The sequence below is a fragment of the Desmodus rotundus genome, chromosome 3, assembly GCF_022682495.2.
Source record: "Desmodus rotundus isolate HL8 chromosome 3, HLdesRot8A.1, whole genome shotgun sequence".
In the NCBI taxonomy this organism is placed as follows: Eukaryota; Metazoa; Chordata; class Mammalia; order Chiroptera; family Phyllostomidae; genus Desmodus; species Desmodus rotundus.
The window spans coordinates 198,668,467-198,688,037 of record NC_071389.1 but is presented as its reverse complement, the minus strand read 5'-3'; the positions used below and the strand labels follow the sequence as shown (position 1 = coordinate 198,688,037).

Below are 19,571 nucleotides of genomic sequence, written 5' to 3'. Positions count from 1 at the left end.
CCTGCCCACGGGAACCACAGAAGGGTTTTGGCCTCGACTCTCCCTCCTGGTGCCTGCCCGTGTGCCGCCCCCCGCCCACCTCGCCCCACCCGCCAGGCATGGTCCCCCACTGTGGCAACTGTGACCATCCCCCTGTCCTTCTGCGGTGGTTCTCTGCTGATCTGCCGGCCTCGATGGACCGTAGCAACAATAAAAGTCACATGTTCAACCAGAAAGCAAAATCTACCTGCTTTTTCCTGCCTACTTTCCTAACATGCCCCTGAGCTGCGGGCCCAGACATTCGGAGGGTGCCTGGTGTGACGTCTGACCCCAAGGTCAGAGGCTTCTCTAGCCTCACTGAGCCCAACGGCACACCGTGGCAGCTCAGCGGTCTCGGGAGGTGGCGGAGTCCCCCATACCTAGCAGGGTGTCCTCAGGGTGCAGGTCCACCGAGGCGGGGGACATTGGCGAGTTGATGGCATTTTTGCCTTCTTCCTGCAGGTCGCTCACTGTCGGGCAGAAAGAGGAAGGGGAAACGGGTTAGTGTGAATGGAATATCCGAATATCGTGGCTCCCTGGGGCTGGCAGCACAAACAAAGAGAAATCGACTCCTGTTTTTCTAAGCATTTCACAAACACTCGCAAATGGCCCGTCGCCCAGAAGGAGTCTGAGGAGAAAGGACCCGAGGGGAACATGTGCTGCCAGCCCTCCCCCTTGCCAAGTGCGTCCCTGGCCCCGCCGGGCTGTTTGCACTGCCCTCCAGAATACGTGACTAAGACACAGAAGCTTCTGGAAGCTTCTGGAGCTGCCTGAGGATGCTGAGTCGGACAAGGCCAGTCTGAGAAGGCAGGGCTCCCATCCCTCCCTGGAGAGCTGTGTCCCACGACAGTGACCCCCGGTGTGAAGGCACCTCCCAACACGTGCCCTGGCAAGCGTGGAGATGCAAGCAACACCATTCTCAAGGCCACGTTCAAGGGGACAGAGCCCTGACTGTGTGATGACAGGTGCCGCCCAGGGTCAGGAACCCAGAACGTGCCGCAGAGGCTTTGCTCTGGAGGCGCCACGGCCTCCTGCCCAGAAAGCCCGGGTTGCGTGCGTGTTGGGGTAGAGGGTCCGCCGAGCCCGGGGCGCCCAGAAGCACAGCGTGGATCCTGCAGTGGCGGAAGGATCCCTCACTTCCGGTACGAGAGAGCACCCCAAAGACACCTGAAGTCACATCCACCAGGGGGCGCCCCTGACACATGGGGCACTGACACCCTCACCTTCAGCCCCCCCCATGTTTCTTCCATGGAGCGCAACTGTGACTTCCAGCCCAGCAGCTGGTGAGTTTCCAGCCTCGGCCCCAAGGTCAGATTCTCGGGGTGTGGGGTAGGGCCTGAGCACCTGCTCCCTTTCACAGTCCCCGATCACACGCCACGGACCCAGCCCTGTGCACCCGTGACTGCCAGTGGCAAGTGCCTGGGCCTTCCCCTCCTTGACGGATGTCCTTAGAGGTGACAACCTAGTTCCTCTTTCAACACCACCATCACCTCGAACCTTTCACACCTCCAACCCAGGCACTGAAGTGACAGGTGACAGAGGAACACGGGGACGCGGCACAATGGCTCAGGAACTTGCAGGCTATGGAGATCGGCCCTGGCTGGCGGTGCCACCAGGCAGGTCCCAGTCACCCCGATGAGGCTGTTTCCCCTGAGTGCTGGGGCCCCCGGAAGGGCTGGGGGAGACGGGGAGCCCGGTCCGGTCCCAAGCCTGGAGCTGGGTACACAGCGGGCTCTCAGGACTCCGCTGCAGACCCAGCTTTGGGGACGACCCGCCCTCCGCCCCTCACAGGAGGACGGCAGTGGGGCCCCAGGACACTGGCTTCTGACATCACTCAAGTTTCTCATACAAGGCTGTTTACAAAGGACACGCAGGCTAGCAGCTGCGCTGGTCCCAAGGGCCAAAGGTGGAATCAGCCCGAGTGTCCAGGGACCACTATGGCTCGACTCTGTGGTACGTCTACACAGTGGACTGTGATCGGCCTGTAAAAAGGGAGGGAACGCTGGCACCAGTGAAGCCTGAGGACGTCACGCTCCAAGAGAGCTGGCAGACATAAAAGGACCAACCCCGTGTGAGTCACAGAAGGGGGGGCAGGGCCAGGGGCTGGGTGGGGGGGAGGAGATGCCGTAGTTTAGCGGGCTCAGAGCGTCAGCTCGGGGACAGGAGATGGACTGTGGGGTTGGTGGCACGACGTGGATGGACGTAATGCCCCTGGATTATACCCTTAAAAATAATTAAGACGACAGATTTTATGTTACACATATTGTAACATTATTGAAAAGAAAAGAAAAAAGTGGACCCCTGCCACGACATTTCGGTCTGGAAGCCAGCCCCGCAGCCGGAGGCGTGCACCCCGCCTCAGCCCACGGACAGTCCTGGAAACCAGAGCTGCACTCGGTGCGAGAAGCAGCCAGCACGCCGCACCGTCACGAGAAACTGATGGGCAGGTTCACTGGGGAGACCCCCTGCCTCTCTGCCCTATGAATACTCCAGAGACCCCTGCAGCTCCCCTGGGCCACGCTGGACACCAGAGACGAAATTTCAGCTGTTACTTTTACTACATAATGCAATACAAAGTATTTAACCAGAAAAGACTTTCCAAAGACAGAAGGGGAAGGAGGAGAAGGGTTTTCTCCACAAAGTCCTCACACGTGCTCGTGCCTGGGTGAAATGGGTGTACACAGAAGACCCTGGGCTCCCAGGGCCCGTTTCCTGGGCCGATGTCACAGAGCGGGGACAGAGAGGCCAGGGAGGCCCTGCCAGTCAGGGCCGGCCGTGACGGTTGTGTTCCTAGCCAGGGAAGAACAAAGACTCTGGTTTTCTACAGGCAGAGGATTACACAGTGGGCTTCAGGGCACAGGTGAGCCATGCAGGTGAGCCATTACTGCGAGCCCACAACTCCTCTCGGAAAGCCCCAGGCTGCCGCGAAGGCCGTCCACTCATGTGGACTCGGGACTGGCGGGAGGGGCAGAGGGGGACGTTGAAAAAATGCTTCAAGGCAGAGAGCGAGAGGAGGGAGAAAGGGATCGGCACTTTCAAAGCCCAGAAACTGGGACACATGAAAACAGAGCAATCTCCACACGCCCCTGAACATCAGAGATAACACGAAACAGGGCCCAGGGCCCGAGTTTCATGACCTTAATGAATGAGAGATGCTCTCACAGCCCCGCCCAGGCCCTGGTTCAGCTGCGAGCTCCAGAGGGGCTGGTCACGCGTAACACCCTGAGGTTAACAAGGACCCAGGCCAGGAGCAGGGGGTCCCATGCAGACCACAGGAACAGCCACCAGCTGCTTGGAGCCTGGGCGTGTGGTCACAGCGTCCTGGATTCAAATTGCACTTTGCCACATTCTGGGATGTGCCTTGGAGCAAGACCCCTCACCTTGCTCAGTCTCGGTTTCCCCATCTGTGGTGGAGGGGAGGGGCAGCAGTACCTGCCTCCAGGGCTGTTCTGGGGAATAAGGGGGATTGAGAGCACCCAGCTCCTGGTTCGGAGTACAAGCTCTGTGATGGGGTCGGGTGTGGGTAAATAGGGGCTCTGAGAGGGCTGCCAACTGAGAAATGAGAGATGAAGAGGAAGGTGAGGTTCCTCATACCAGGGAGAACCATGGAAGGCTTCCTGGAGGAGGCAGCCAGTAAGTATGGCCTTGAAGGATGCCAAGAATCCAGAGAAGGGACGTCAGGACTCTGTCAAATCGTACAGGTGACACAGCAGAGCGGAATTCTGAAAGCCAACCGTGGCGGCCACGGCAACGCCGAACCACAGGCGGGTTCTCAGACACCCTTTGAGACTCGTCTGCGCTTCTCAGCTTGGGTTCTTTGAGGGGCACTTGGCTGAGGAGCTTTCGGTCTGAACCTGATTCCCATTTTCTAAGGGTCAGATGACTGGAAGGGGGGGCTCCTCTTGAACCACGGCTTCTCCCCAAGGACCCCACTCGGCCAGATGAGTGGCTTTCCATGAATCCCAGGAATGTTTTGGTTTTTAAAGTACCGGTCCGTTTGCCAGAGAGAGAAGCACTTCAAAGACGTGAGATCCCAGCTGCCCTGAGTCACGGAGAAAGATCCGGATGTCTGGTGGGAGTGCACGGCGGGTGTGGGCGTTCAAAGGGACGGGGCCCGATGCTGAGTGTCGGCCACTGTCCACACGGAACCCAGCAGCCAGCCACGGGGCAGTCGGCGCCGGCCGGCCACACACACCCACGTCCACCTCCCAGGGGTGACACTTCGTGGCCATGGGCCACACAGTGGACACAGGCTGGAGAGCGCCAGGAGAGTCCAGGAGAGGGGGCGCGGAGGCCAAGTCAGCGGAGAGCGCCAAGGGAGAGTGTTCGGCAGCGCGAGGGCCCCATCGGGGCTGGCTGCTGTCATCAGCTCTCAGGAGTTTTCAAGTAAAGCAGGAAATTTGGGGTTTAGTGTAGAACCTCCCAATTTATCAATGTCAACAAGGAATTCAAATTCTGTGGGCCAGCCAGGGGCCACCAGGTTGTACCCTCAGGTCACAATAAACATCCCGCCTGTCACTGGGAAAAGGGAAGAGGGCCACTAACATTTCCTGAGCACCTACTATGTGCCAGACCTTCCCTACTGTCCATTCATCTCATCTGCTAACCAGTCTGTGAGGGAGTGGCTGGGCCCTGGCTGGGCCGGCACCTGTTAGAGGTAAAGGCACCTGAAGCACACCACCAGCGAGCCCTGGAGTCAGGACTGGACCTGGTTCTACCTGGTCTTGCACTTCACTGTCCCCTGCTCAGTCTCACCCAACTTTAAGCCTCAACTTACCAGTCACCTCCTCCAGGAAGCCCTCCTGGGTGCTCCACATCCACCCCAGACTCCTTTCTGCCCAGCTCAAGTCACACAGCCCTGTAACTATCTCTTTCCTGGACCATCTGCCTGCACCACTGCTAACTCAGCTCCTGCACATACTGGGTCTTCGAGTGTATTTGAAGAGCAGCATGATGAAGGGCTTAGACCTATGGAGTCAGTCTACTGGTTTCAGATCACGGTTCGGCCACTGACAAGCAGGGTGACCCTAGGGGGGCTCCGTCATTGCTCTGTGCCTCGGTTTCCACTAAGAGACATGAGGTCCCTTAATAACTGCTGGCGTGCAGTAAGCACTCAATCAATGCTGGCTTTTAGCATCTGTTCAACGCATACATGTGTTTCCAAAGCTCATTCTCTTCCCATCACTCCACCCAAAGATTGGGCAAGGTTGAACACAAAACCACCTCCCCCGATCGGAACGACAAACACAAAAAAGAAGAAAGAGACTCGAGAATGAAAACCTGGCCGCTCGGAAGTGTCCCCTCGGGAGCCGCCCTTTATACCCCGGGCCAAGCGCAAAGCTTCCAGCTTTGATTCTCTGTTTTTAATCTTTTTCTTTGGATGGGTTTCACTTTATTTATTTATACCTAGGTTCCTTCCAAAAAAAAAAAAGCTTTTAGGCAGCTTTCTTTTCTTTCTTTTGACATTATTAGGAAAACACAACTGTGGAAGCGGCTGGCTTCCACAGCAGGGGTCCTGTGAGGGGACACGGGTCTGAAGACACAAAGGCTTCCCGACTTCTCGATTCCAGGGGCGCCAGGTCAGGAAGCGGGGTCATGACACACCCCCTGCAGAGATGGGGTGCAGGGAGCTCTCAGGGAGCGCTCACCGGATGGGGCTTCTGCAAGAACAAAAAGGCCCGGTGGCGGTGAGCATGGCCCTGGGATACTGAAGCCGGGACGATCCCATTTTCTGGCATTTTTCTAAGTGTGTCATTTCAACACAGTGGACATGCTTTGTCCCCAGTGGGGGCCTTCCCACCCTGTGTTCATGTCCTGGTTTTCACAGGGAACAAAAGACCAGGGGAAAGTGCGCACTGGGCCTGTCTGAGCCAGGATCAAAGAGAAAACGCCAACAAAAACCACGCTCTGCCCCCACCCTCAGCCGAAAGGACTCGGAAGTGTGGGAGGGCGGCCTCAATCTGGGACACTTAACCAGCTCCTTTCAAGACGGACCCACTGCTAGTTATTACTGATCCCCTCAAAGGAACTGTGGTCCTCAGAGTTGGAGGGAAGAGAAGGGCGGATGCACAAAGGCGTAGCTGCTCCCGCTCCCCCTCCTCACCCCCGCTCCCCACACTGGCCCCCGACTTCTAAGTGTTTCAGGAGGAACCCACAAAATCTCTGTTTAGCGGCGCTTCTCGGGCCTCCACCAGGAAAGTGAGGGCTTTGTATCAATTCAACTTCCCTCTGCGCTCAGAGGGCTGTTTCTTGGCAGAAGTCGTAATTTATCGGAATAATTAAACTCGTCGGCCAGGAAGGCCTTCATCACAGAATGGCCCCTCTAAAAATAAATCAAACTGTACTTCATGGGACGATCTCATGGCTCAGTGGAGTTTAAATAAGGCTTCAACAAGCCCTGACCAAGAGCAACAGCACCTGCAGACACTGCGGCTGGGGGCGGCGCTTCCTGCCGGGACGGACACGCTGATCAGAACCAGCTCCACTCTTAACTCAAAGGGGTGAGCTGTTTCCGGTGTGTCGCACTTGGAAAGGCCTTGACATGCGAGGTGACGAACTCTAGGTTCAATCTCGAGATTCTCGGGGTCACGGTGGATGGAGGGCAGCGCCCCGTCCGGGGTAAAGGCAGCGAGGACAGACAGCCCAGCAGAACCACTGCCCCTCCCGACCCAGACGTGGGAAAAGAGAGAAGTTCCTTCCAGCGATCTGCGTAAGAAAACGTAAACAGAAGAAGCTCTTTGCCCTACCTGTCCTGTCTGCGCTGAGGACTGGGTCCCGGCCTCGGCCCACAGGGCGAGGGCCCACGGGGATCAGCTCCATGGGCGACCGTTCAGTGGCCGCGCTGTAACTTCTCAGTGTGGGGGCGGTGCTGACGACACCACAGGGGTGCAGGGCGCAGTGTCTGCTGCCCAAGCACCTGATTTACGGGCTTTGCTCTGCCGGGGCACGGTGTCCCGTCCAATTTCTCGAGATGAAGTAAGCTTAGAAACTAAAATACATGTGAACATTTCAACAAGCAAAACCTAAAGGTGGCCAACAGGCAGGACTGACCCCACAACTGGCTTGCAGCTGGAGAATGGCCTGCCCAGGCGGCGGCAAGCCCGGGTCTCACAGCCTGCAGAGCTGACAAATACTAGTCACTGCCCGCACGCTGGGAGAGGCTGGTGCGGGCAGCAGACACAGGGGAGACCAGCCGGGGGAGGAGGCCAGGCCTGTCCTGAAGCCCCTGGGCGAGGGGAGGTTTCCAGAGGTAGAGTGGCAGGACTCAGCTGCCCGGGCCTGCACGGGGCCCCTCTGTCTCAGGGGAAGCCTTGGCCTCAGACCTCAGGGACTTCAGACCCTGGACCTCCTTGCAGGAGGGTCTGCTGCAGGCCTCCCTGAGTAAGCCACAGAGGGCCACCAGGCCACACCCTCTGTGTGTGGGCCAGAGAGATGCAGGAGAGAAGCAGTATGCTTTGGGGGTAGAAGAACTAATCTCCATTCTGCCATCACCCCCAGGCTCAGGAGGACACTTCCTGCTGGACACGAGGCCACCCACACAGCCGAGACCCTCGGAGTCACCTTTCCTCAGGACCCTCTGCCTGCCCCACCCCCACCCCGTGCTGTCACTAGATGTGGCCTGTTTCGAGTGACACTGAGGCAGGGCTACCTAGGTGTGCCTGGGACAGGTGTGCAAGGGTGGCTGAGGGGCCTGGGTCCTCAGGGAACCCAGCCCAGAGACCTGCATGGTGCAAAAGGACCCACTCTCAGACAACACCCACGAATGACCTGGTCCCCACCAGGCTCTCCAGCAATCCCCTCCACCGGCCCATCATCAGGCAGCCTGCCCGGGAGCCTTCGCTGACCTCTCACCCTCCTAAGCACTCCCAGACTCTGATGCTCTCAGGACCCCTGGGCCAACGGGCAGATTCGGACGCAGCAGGTCTGGAGCAGGGTCCCAGGCACGGCGTCACCAACCAGCTCACAGGCGGGGCTGCAGGTGCGGTCCGCCAGTGCGGGTCCACGGACCACACCAGGCACAGCGATAGAACCTGCACTGCGCCTGAACCCAAACTATGCGGCTCTATTAAGGGAGGCCCACGGTTCAACAGCTTCCCACCAGGCCAGCACCTGCCCGGCCCTGGGTTTGCAGGGAGGAGGGAGATTTACTGAGTACCCACTTCACACACGCTGCCACACTAAGCTCCCAGTGCAGACAAGGTCTCGAAAAGGCCGTGACACACCCGAGCTGCCCTGTCTGGTCAGGGATGCAGCTGGCCCACCCAAGGCCCATGGTACCCCAAACCGCACGACCTCCCAGCTTCCGGTGGGATCTAAGGGAAGCACAGACCTCTTCCTGCCTGTGGGGAGAGCCCAGAATCTCCTTATTCATCCCTGAGTCCCTGGTGTTGATCTTGAGCCGAGGGCGGAGCGGCCTGACGTGGCAGCAACAGTGAAGCCGTTTGCTGGCCACCCTGGCTTCTCCAAGACCCTCCGTGTCACAGGGCTGGTTCTCACACCCCAACAAAGTGGGTTCAGCAGCCGCAGCGGCTCTGGGAGGCTGGTGAGGTGCGGGAGGCTCCATCAGCACAGCCAGCCTCAGGGGCACAGGCCAGGGGAGGGACCAGCACCGCACGACCAAGCTAAACCAACGCACACGAGGCCCTGATTCTGGGCCCAGGACTTAGAGCAAACGGCCCCCACACACTTGAAAAGAAAGCCTGGAGCACGACAAGCACTCAGTAAATATCTGCGGAACGAACGGACAAATGACCCGTCAATCAACGACCACAGAGGTGTTCACGCAGGCAGGACGGACCTGGGCGGAGAATTTGGGTGAGAACCAGAGAGACAGGAGGGCTGGGAACAGACTATTCCCGCAGAACATTCCTCCTCCTGCCCCGTAATTGGGTGGATTAAGAGTTCCTATTAAGGCTTCATGAATCACCAAGAACCCAATTACTGCAACGCGGCCGCACACAGGGTGAGGGCTCGGGAGGAAGGACTCTGCTCTGCAATTAGGGACTTATTGGGGACAGGCCACCCCTGGAGCAAGGCGCCCGCACCTGTCGGCACTTCTCACGTTCAGACAGTCACCTGCGGCTACGGGGCCACCGGGAGGAGGCCATCCATCCGTTTAGGGACACGCAGGTCTTTGACGGCCCAGGTGCTGAAGCACAGATATTGACACAAAAACGCCAATGTCCCCCAGACCGTGCCCTCAGGCCAGAGATCCTCCCTTTTGTCCCCCTTTGCCCTGGGCACTCAGGAAACCTGAAAAGCCACAGAACACAGATTGTCTGTGGGAGGAAGACGAGGAAGAAAGGCTTCCAGGTGAAAGTGAGATGTCAGGTTTTCCACAAGAACCACCAGGCGAGCAGAAACCAGGGCAAGGGGGCGGGGGGCCTCTCACTCACAGTGGATGGCCGGTCCTTCAGGGATGAGTGCTGCTTTGTTCAGTTTTTCAGTCAGAAAGGAGGTGGGTCAGCTTATTCAAGCCACCCTTGGGAACATAGCAGGTAGAGCCCTCGGGGCCAGAAACAGGGTGAGAGCCAGGGAGGCCGGTGGCCCCTGCGAGCCCGGGCTCCCGGTCCACCTCCTACAGTGTATCAAGACATCGTTTGTCCTGGAACAGGGGCCCACCAGGTCCCTCCTCCACCCACAGACTGTCCCACCCTCTGCTGCCTCCGGAAACACAGCCCAAAATCCTCCCCGTGGCCCCTCCTCCACCCTCCAGGAGCAGCATCCTGCAGCTGCCCTGCCAGGTGGCCCAGCTCGCTGACCTTCTAAGGCTTCGGCAAACTCCCCTCTGCTAGGCCCTGCTAGAAGGCAGCTGTCCCGGGCCCAGGGTCCGCCACTGCCGACAGTGGGGGAAGTGGAAGACTCAGGAGGAATGGCCACGTGCCCTCAGGCCCACGCTGTAACTCCTTTGGACACCTCTCCATGGCAGGGGGGGGCGATAACCAGACCCCAATCAAGGTTGTCATGACAACTAATTTAACAAGCAGGTGTGCGTGGAGAAGCGGAGCTCAACACTGGGTGTCCCCGCCCACTTCTTCCTTGTCATCAGCACCTGAGCTGGGCTCCCGGCGGGCTGAGCATCTACAGCTGTCGGTTCAGCAAGTGGGCCCAGTGCACCATGCGAGGTGTCAGGTCCGGCCACGAACTCACAGACCACCCGGCCTCCAGAGTCGAGGATCTAGTGGCTGTGTGGGTGTCTCCCTGCTCGATTATAAACGCCTAGAAGCAGAGGTCCCGTGCCATCCCCCCTGAGACCCAGAGGGGCCCAGCCCACACAGGAGACCCCACAAAGGTGCACTGGCCTGCACGGGACAGAGCTGGACCGAACCCGGGAAGCCTCAGGTGTCCGCCAGCACTGAGGCAGGGAACGGCCACTGCAGGAAACTGCCCGAGGGACTGCCGGGCCACGGGCCCTCAGGTCACCAGCCTCAAAGAATCCAGATAGTGGAACATCTGCCTCCCCACACCCCAGGCCTGGCCGAGTCCCAAAGACCCTGGATTTACTGCCCGGGCGTCATCACGAGCATCTCCGCACGGTGGCCGAGCATTTAGAACAGACACTGGTCAGGGTGGACTGGAACAGAGCTTCGTCCCTACAGACCTGTCAGGGCAGCGCCGGCAACACAGCCTGGACCCCCCCACCCCCAACCCCCAATTCTGAAAAGTACAAGTGCCTCCCAGAGTCCACCGGGGCCAGCCGCCACCCACACAGACAGGTGACCGGCAGAAGTGAACCCCAGGGCCCAAGGGCAGCTTGGAAGTACCGCCCAAGGGACTCAGGGGAGATCAAGGTGCAGGGGCGCGCCAGAGGCGAAGGCAAGCGTGCCCATCTGGGCTTCCCCAGGGACCGCAGGGACCGCCACCACTGAGTGCGTGCCCTTCTGCGGCTCTGCGGCACCTGTCCCTTCACGCCACCCCTCTGACGGATGGACCATACCCCCGAAGCCAGACTCCCTAACTCCCCAAAAGGGCCATCCTGTTTTGCCTCCCGCTTTCTCATCCGCCCCGCTTTAGCTCAAGTGCCTGGCCACCACTCCTTCCGGACCAATGTCACCCTGCTCCCATGGCAAACCCTTTGGCGCGAGCGCGTGGTGTCCTTGATTTGGGGGATGGTGCATTTTTTGCGTGTCTGCCACGCGCTGGTACTGGGGTTGAAATGGACTTCGACTGCGAGCTGTGAAAACCTGTCACCAATCAATGATGAGCGAGAGTCAGCAGGAAGCAGAGGGCGGGGGTGGAGAGTGAAACCCCAAAGAAACTCAGAATTAACCAAAAGGCCACCCTGACATCTCCCCGCGTGCCAACCTCAGGGACATGGCCCCCCAAGGCTGGAGGTCAGAAAACCGCGGGTCGCTTCCAGCAGGGGGCGCACCTGAGGAGGCCACCGCGCTGAGAGGACTTGCCCAATAAAGGGAAACGGAGCTGCCGGTAGAAGGAATAAGCCTGGGGAGGCAAGTTCCGCCGTCCCTGTGCTGCACAACTTGTATTAATTAATCTGATCACTGATGTGTCTCCTTGTATCCAGGGACGTCCGAAGTGTGCTCTGCTTTGAAAATAAGGAAATTAAATCATTAAGGCATTAAAAAAAAGACAAAAGAAAGGCTACGTGCACCTGCCACGGAAATAAAAGCTCAGTTGGGAGAGAACCTGAAGACGCGAGCAGAAAACGCCAGAGGGACGGCGCCCTCTAGTGGCCTCTTTCCATCTGTACAAGTGAGAACCCGCAAAGGTTTCATCTGAGCAAGTCTGGCTTTTGGTGGGGGGTGGGGGGTAACCCCAGCGCTGGTAGCTCCGTTCCCACCTGAGATGCTCGTGGGGCCAAGATGGCATTTCCGGGGCCTGCCCAGGTGCAGACAGCTCCACCCATCCTGAGTGGATGCAACACCCCAGGCAGCAAAGGCGGAAGACTTCCACGACCCACGGCCCAAGAAGGGGGTCTCTGGAGGGGGTGGCTTTGGAGGGCAAGCCCCAAAAGACTGGCTGGGAGACAAAGGCACGCGGAGAGCCCCTCAGGCCGCGCTGCGGTCAGGCTTCCGTGGTCCTTTCAAACAGGATCAGCAGAGGCACACGCGTGTGTCTGTGACCGGGTCTGCGGCCTCAGCGCTCTGCAAGCGCACAGGCCAGGGCAGGCCCTCTCCCCAGCCCCTGGGGGCGCCTGGCCAGGCGCAGGCACCCAGGGGCACCGGCGACGCCCAGTGAGTGAATGGCGAGTGACTGAGTGAGTGTGCATGGATGCCTCAGGGCTCCGGCGCTCCTTTCTGGTATTCGTGACTGGGACTCACAGGAGCCATGCCCCCACCCCCCGGGGTCCTGGTCTCATCCACAGAACCTACGGCCTCACAAAGCAAAAGGGCCTCATGGTGGCCGATTATCCCAGACTTCTCAGGGTGTTCAGGAAACCGGTGCGGGTGGGCCGGAGCGGGAAGAGGCGATGGGAGGAGGAGAGCAGACACAGAGTGGAGGAGGTCGAAGGCGGAGGGAGGGGACACTGGTCAAGGGGAGGGGGCGGGGTTCTAGAAGTTGGAAAAGGCCCGAAACAGTTCTCCCCGAGGAACCGGCCCTGCCCACCCCGGGGTTTCGGGATGTCTGACCCCCAGAACTGTAAGACAACTAAGTCTGTGCTGTGTTAAACGTCTGTAGTGATGGTCACTTGTGGCAGCGGCCACAGGGCACCAGCACAACCCAGAGACAGCCCAGCCACTCCACACCGTTCCGGGGCCCGAGCAGCCCTGCTGCCCCGGTCCTACGGAGTGCCGCTCTGCGCCAGGCACCACGCTAAACTCCGTGGCACAGCCGTCACTGCACCAGGCATAGCCTTGGCCCTGTGGGCACAACAAACACGCAGGACAAGTCCATCCAACATATCCCAACTGTCCCCAAATGTCCCAGGTCACTCTCACGTGACAACGAGGCCTGAATGGCTGGCTTTTTAGTGGCAAGTCCACTAATATGTCTGACCTAGGTGCCCAAGAGCAGGTCAGCTACAAGGTGGACGAGAGCTGAAGTCACTTCCCTTCCGGGGGCCCCCCACCCTCCCCTCCTGCTCGGCCTGGCTCCTCAGTGGGGAGCAGCCAGGGACGTGCTGATGGGTTGGCCTTTCGGACGGCCCAGGCTGTTCAGACACGTGTAAGTACTAGAGGGAGCTCTTTCCAGGGGCTGTCACTCAAGTCGCTAGAAAGAGTAAATGCCAGACCAGGTGCCAGTCGTCGCCGGGGCCGTGGTCCCAGGCACGCACAAGCCGGGGACAGCTGGGGCCCAGAGGGCAGTGAAACTCCCTGTGTGGCCCTATAGTGGGTGAGGCTGTGCATGGGGGGGTGCGCAGTCCCCGCACTTCCCTCCAAACACTGCTGTGAACCTGAAACTGCCCTGAAACAATCAAGTCTGTTAAAAAATCCAGGAGCAGCAGGGGGACCCTTCGAGGTCACATTCACGTGTGTGTGCATGTGTACATGTGTGTGCATGTGTGTGCTCACATGTGCATGTACACATGCATGTGTGCATGTGCATCCCAGGCAGATCTCAGCACCCACGTCCCCCCGCCTGCGGGAAAGGTCAGTGGTGCCCACGGGTCACCTGTTGCCCTGCCCTCCCACTCCTGGGGGGTGAGGGGTCCTTCGGGTGCTGTCCATGGAGGCCACCCCCTCCTAGCTCAGCGGCTTTCAGCCAGGGACAGTCCCGCCTGCAGGGGACATGTGGCAGTGACGAGCGGTCCTCGCCTGCAGCCATCACGGGTGTGGGGGCCAGGGGTGCCACTCACCCTTGTGCTGCCATGACGGCCCCCGCTCAGAGTGACCCTGTGAACGGGGGGGGGGGGGGGGGGAGGTGGGGGGGACAAAGCAGGCCCTGCGGGAGCTGACTCGGGTCCCAAAAGCTGGATGGGCGAGGGCTCCTGACACATCCGCGTGGCCATGCGGCCTCCACGGGCTGTCCAGTCCTTCGCTCAGCTGAGAACCCTCGGGGCCAGGTCCCACACCACCACCCCCCAGTTGCCGTGTGGCTCAGACCCCACCCAGGCTGCCCTGGGCTCTGCAGACCATGGGTACTGCCTTTGGGTACAGGGAGGGGGCGCCCTTCAGCCTCGGGGACCGGGTGGGTGGGGCCCAGCCTACCGACCATTCAGAAGAGAGGATTCGCCAGCTGCCACTGGCCCCCCACCCCCAGTCCCCATGGAGCCCACGCGGAGGGTTTCCTTGGCACGGAGGGGCAGTGCGGACTCCTCTGTCCCTCGGCTGTCTCACCCAGTGTGGGCATGAGATGGACACCCCGGGCAGGAGCCAATGCACCCATGTCCAGTCCATCCATCCTCATGATCAGCCCGTGGGCCCGGCAGGTGCACACACACAGACCGTGGGGCTGTGGCCGTGGGAGGGAGGCAGTGAGGGATGCCTCCTGCTCTCCCACCATGCGCCCCCTGCAGTGGAGACAAGGCACCAGCAGGGTCCTCCTATCCTGCCCTGCAGGCCAGGGTCAGCTGGCCCTGGGCCTCACTCTCTGGGACTGCAAGAAGCTCAGCCACCTGCTGAGGCCCAGCCTCCCATCCCTGGTTGTCCTGGCAACCAGGCATCACCCCTCCCTAAGGAAGCCAGTGGGCTCCGGCAGATGAGTGCTCTAGACACTGGATGCAACTGAGGCTGGGCAGGGCAGCCCAGTGTGCAGCCAGCGTCCTGTGCGTCCTGCTGCCGGACAGCTGCCGCCTGGAGGTGCACAGACCCAAGCCCGGGGTCACAGTGCCAAGGGACCTTCTTCACTAGCTCTGCTCGCCTAGGCAGCTGTGTGGGCAGCAGGATGCACCTCGGGCTCAAAACCTCGGGGACAGTCCCGACGTGCCGGGCTTCCCTCTGCCCATCAGCGGGAGTCTTGCCCTGGCTCCAGGGGCAGGGGGACTGGCCCTTTCTCTCAGAGAGCGTTCCAGGTCACCCGCCTCAAGTCCCCTGGGTGCAGCACAGACCTTGCTTCCTTCCTGCCCTGAAGTTGTCACACTCTGTCATCAGTTTGTGTTTGAAACAGCAGTCTGTCTCCAGCTTGGACAGACACGCCCTGAGCACTAGGTCCTGTCTGCACCCTTGGAGCCCAGCACAGGTCTGGCACACAGTAGGCCCTCCAAAGATGTCCGCTGATACCTGAGTGAGGGGCGGGTTATAACCATACGTGCCTTAGAGTCACGGATCACTGAGAGATCATGTGAACTGCTGAGACCAGGGCGCGCTAGACAGAGTAGGCGCTCAACAAATGCTCAGCAAAGGAGTCTGCAGGCCTACTGTGTGCAGGCCAGTCACCTGCGTGGCTGGAGGGGAAGGAGCAGGTGATCACCCACAGCCTGCTGGGGCCCCTGCTTCCTCCTTTCTGAGAGGTCCCCTCCTGGCCTCCACCATGCCTTCTACAAGCCATGAATGTGTCGCCAGTGTACTCCAAATTTCAAAGGCCCATCCTACCTCCCCAGCTGCATGGAAATGTCGCGTTTGGAGAAAATAACTGGTGGGGGGAGGGACGTGTTTCTTCTCTCGGTCCCCGTTACCCGTAGCTGGCGTTGCAGAGGTTCGGCGTTGGGTTGGGGAACAGACGTACCGCTACGTTAATTCACTTTTCCCTTCCAATCTCCTCCACTTAATAAAGGAGGCCTGGCTCTCACACACATTTTATCACACAGCCGTGATGGGATCTGCCTCAGTTCACACCTGCTGTTCGCTCACCTGACTCGGCCCAGGGGGACCCCCCCAAAAAAGACAGAATTATCTTCTGGAGGGCTGGCCCCTTGGAGCACAGGCTTCCCCCTCTAAGTGAGTTTCTGGGAACCCATCTGTATCAGGGCACCAGCTGGCGTTGTTGTGAGAGGCTGCGTTCGGAGTCAGTGATTTTTTTGGACACTTCCACCCTGTTTGCCTGTTTCATGCTGGGTGATTTATGAGTGTACCTGCCCACCCCACCCCCAAGTGTTCAGCAGTTTTTGACCAAAAGCGACATGACCCCCATGCCCCACCCTCCCTATTCACCCGGTCTCACCCTGAGAGTGACTTTTTTTGTTTCCCCAGATGAGAAAAGTCCTCGAAGGGAAACGTTTTGCCGATGTGGAGGGGGTGAAACGAAAAGCGGCAGAAGCACTAACAGGCATCAAAGTGGATGAGCTCAGACACTGTTTGCAGCCGTGGGAAACCATCTCAACAGCTGTGTCAGATCAAAGGGAGAGTCCTGTGAAGGTGACTGAAGTTTGAGCATGTGACAATAGACACAATTTTCTATAAATAAAATCCGGGTTTGGGGTCCCCCTTTTGTTGTATGTTCACTAACGTCAGGCCTGGCACTGGGCAGGCAGGGCCCTGAGGGCCTCAGCATCCAGGAGACAAATCACAGAGGAATGTGAGAAGGCTGCAGGCCTGAGAGAACAAGAATGGCAGTTTGGGGAGGCTTCCTGGAGGAGGCAACTTCAAAGTTGCCTCCTCCAGGAGCCTGGCCTACAGGGAGGAGGGAGAGGGTGCCAGGCCTCCACCCCCATGTTCCCGGTGGGCAGGAGAAGTGTGTCCCTCCACTCTGGGTCATCCTGTAGCAGAAGAATGGCCAATAAGCCACCAAAGTCCCGATCAACACATTGCCAGCCCCTCATTCTCAAGTTCCCTTCTCTTCTCCCACCCCTCGGCCCAACTTGAAACCCCCCAACCGGAAAGGGCAGTGGGAGAGGGCGTGGGGACCGAGACTCCTGGGCAAGCGCTGTGGAGGAAGGAAGTCTGCCTCTAGCGAGGGCCCGCCCACCCCACACCCTCAGACAGGAGCTCACTCAGGGTCCGACAGCCCGGCCAGGGACACAGGCTCAGCTGCCCAAGGTGACCTGCCCAAGGACAGGCAGCTGATGGCCACATTCATGCCGGCACCGAGTCTACCCGACCACCAAGTCCTGTCCACACAAGAACAAACACAGGAAGTCACGGACATTTATGGGAAAGTTCTTGCAGTCCTGGACCCCTGCCGCAGGTGAAGAGGTCAGGACAGAGGACAGGCAGATGCAGCCAGCGGCTGGCGGCGACCCAGGAGCCTACTCTGGGCCAGTGTGGACGGCCACCGGGCCCTTCGCGCAGCGAGTGGCCGCCCCAGCTGCCTCCATGTCACCAGTGAGGGAACGGAAGCTCGGGGAAATGGAGGAAAGAGCCCGCGGCCCCCGCGCCCACTAGGTGCGCCCCGGGAGCAAACACATGTTCGTGAACTCGAGCGGAACGGGACCCCGAGTCCTCACAGGCAGCAACGTCAAGCCTGCAAGGAGGGGACAGACACACTGGTGGTGAGAGCTACCCCAGAAAAGACCTCTGGGAGCAAAGGCAGAGCTGGGGGGTGGGGGCAGGGCTGACCAACAGGCGGGGGATGGAGGCAGGTGGCCACGGAGCCACAGTGTGGCGGGCAGGGGGAGACTCTCAGCTCAGGTCCCCAAGTTTTGGAGCCTGAAGACCACTTATCTATCAGCAAAGCTAAGGGACCTCTTGAGGAAGCACCAGTGACACAGCGTTCAGTTCCCAGCAGGGCCTGTGTGCGCGGGATGCCTGGGCCCCATCGACCCCTGACCAGGCGAGGCCCTCAGACATGGCCTTCACAGTCTGCCACGGGCCAGGGAGGCGGAGCTAAACCACGCCTCACTCTCCTACGCTGCACGGAGGGGGCGAGAACTCAGTGACCCAGCCCTTCTCTTAGAAAGAGCCAGAGGAAGAGAGCCCATCACAGCCCCTTGGGGGCAGGCAGGGCCTGGTGCTCTGGTGCCCTGTCCTCCCGGAGCACTGAGCCCTTCCACAGCCGTCCCCTCCCTGCGCTGCCCCGAAGGGCCACTTGGCCTGGTCAAACCACCCCTGCCTGTCACTGTAAGGTCTATTGTCTCTGGGGAGCCGCCTCCGCGGGGGAGCCGAGGGGCTCCTGCACTCCAGCTCCATAGGCCCCTCCTACGGTGCTCTCCTCTGGCCACGGCCCTGCGCATGGACTAACGGGACGATCCAGGCAAAGAGCGGCCTGCGGCTGCCTGAGGGAAGCCTCCCATCTCAGTCACGTGCAGACCTGACACCAGTGTCCCTTTCTCTAAGGACATGCCAGGCAGAGCCCAGAACAAAGGTGTGTCCTTTACTCTACCAGACAGAGAAGGAGTGTTGGCTGGGGCTCTCTCAGAGGCGGAGCCACCAGCAGCGTTCGAATAGCCACTGTGTCATCTGGTCCCCAACAGATCCCCAGGGGACAGGGAGTTAAGAGCCCTGGCTAAACTCCTGACTCCAGCCCCATGTGCTGGGTGACCTTGGGTGGGTGAGTTAGCCTCTCTGGGCTTCGGCTTCCTCAACTGTAGAAGGCAGTTGTTCTGAGGATTGCACGGGACAGGGCATGTTAAAAGAATCAGACAGTCCGTGGGGCCTAGAAGGCACGGTCCACGTCACCTGCACCTCTGTCCCCACTTCCCAGGCAGGCCACCGAGCCTCAGAGTGACTGCCAACTGCCACACCTGTGCCGATAACGACAGAGCTGGGCTCGCCCCCAGGCCACCCTCCTTCCATGGACAACTGCGTCCCCAGGAACGGGCAGAAAGAGTCTCTTGTCAGCGGTGACAAGAAAGGCCAGGGGCTGGCTAAGGTCAGCCAATTAAAGGGGAAAACAGAAGCAACGGGTGGCTGAAGAGAAACCTGTCCCACCAAACAGACACCCTCTAAAAAAGTCTTCACTGCAACCTCACCCCGAAAACACTCCAAACACCGTTATTCTAGGCCCCAAGGACCGAGGAGCCATCAGAGCGACGGAAACTTCCCAACACACTTCGCTCCGCAAAGCAGGCACCTGTCCCTGGGGCCCCTTTCCCTGTCATCCTCGAACCAACGTCCAGGGAAAGGCCAGCAGCCAGCCAGGGTCCACTCTTGCTTGAACAACCTGCACCCACAAAGCGGAGACGGGATCGGGGGCGGAGGTGGCCCGGGTTTAGCTTCTGCTGAAAACAAGAAGGGAGAAAGGCGGGGGAGGCACTCACTGGTACGGGGCTGCGGCAGGCAGCGGCGTTGGAGGTGCAGACCCAGGGGCGCCGGGGGGCCTTGGCGGGGACTTGGCAGGGGACTGAGGAGATGGCACACCAAGTTCATATATGGACGTGGGCAGGGACATGACTTGCAGTTCGAGGAAAAGGCCCTTTTAGGGAGACTTTGAGGAAGGACAGAGCTGCCCAAGGGGCTGGGTTTTCCTTATCGATAGGAGCCCGGAAACCGCGGCAGGTCATTTCTATCTTCACAGCCACAGGCCTCGAGGGCCAGCCCGCTGCCCCCAGGATGGCAGACCGTGGGCCTGAGGCAGGAGGGGGGGAAGGGCCCCTGCCCGGGCTGCCACTCCAGACACGTTTATTCAGCTCAGCGAACACGGAACAACAGACTTTGGCCCTGGGTACGTCTGCTCTCGCCTGGCCCAGAGACCGGGCCCTGGGCAGGGCGGTGGGAGGCCCCGGGGTGGCCCCAGCCTGCCTCTCCGACCCCACCCAGAGCAGATGAGCCGTGACGCAGAGAAGTCCCGCATCGCCCACGCTGCCCCTGGTCACCCACGCTGCTGCGTCTCCTGGTCAC

At 59.9% G+C, this 19,571-nt stretch overlaps 1 protein-coding gene across 2 annotated transcripts in view; it reads right to left on the bottom strand.

The window, feature by feature from the left end:
- Positions 1-19,571, bottom strand: part of PARVB (parvin beta) — a 73,225-nt gene that overhangs the window by 33,660 nt on the left and 19,994 nt on the right. Inside the window, exons 1-2 of one of the 2 annotated variants that reach the window (XM_053919669.2) lie at positions 18,992-19,109; positions 399-488 (exon numbers count right to left, since the gene is read on the bottom strand). In XM_053919669.2, coding sequence (XP_053775644.1) covers positions 399-488; positions 18,992-19,100 — 199 coding nt within the window. In that variant the 5' untranslated portion in view covers positions 19,101-19,109. Of the gene's footprint in view, positions 1-398; positions 489-18,991; positions 19,110-19,571 lie in introns of those variants that run through there. The other variant, XM_024579323.4, reaches the window with a different exon arrangement.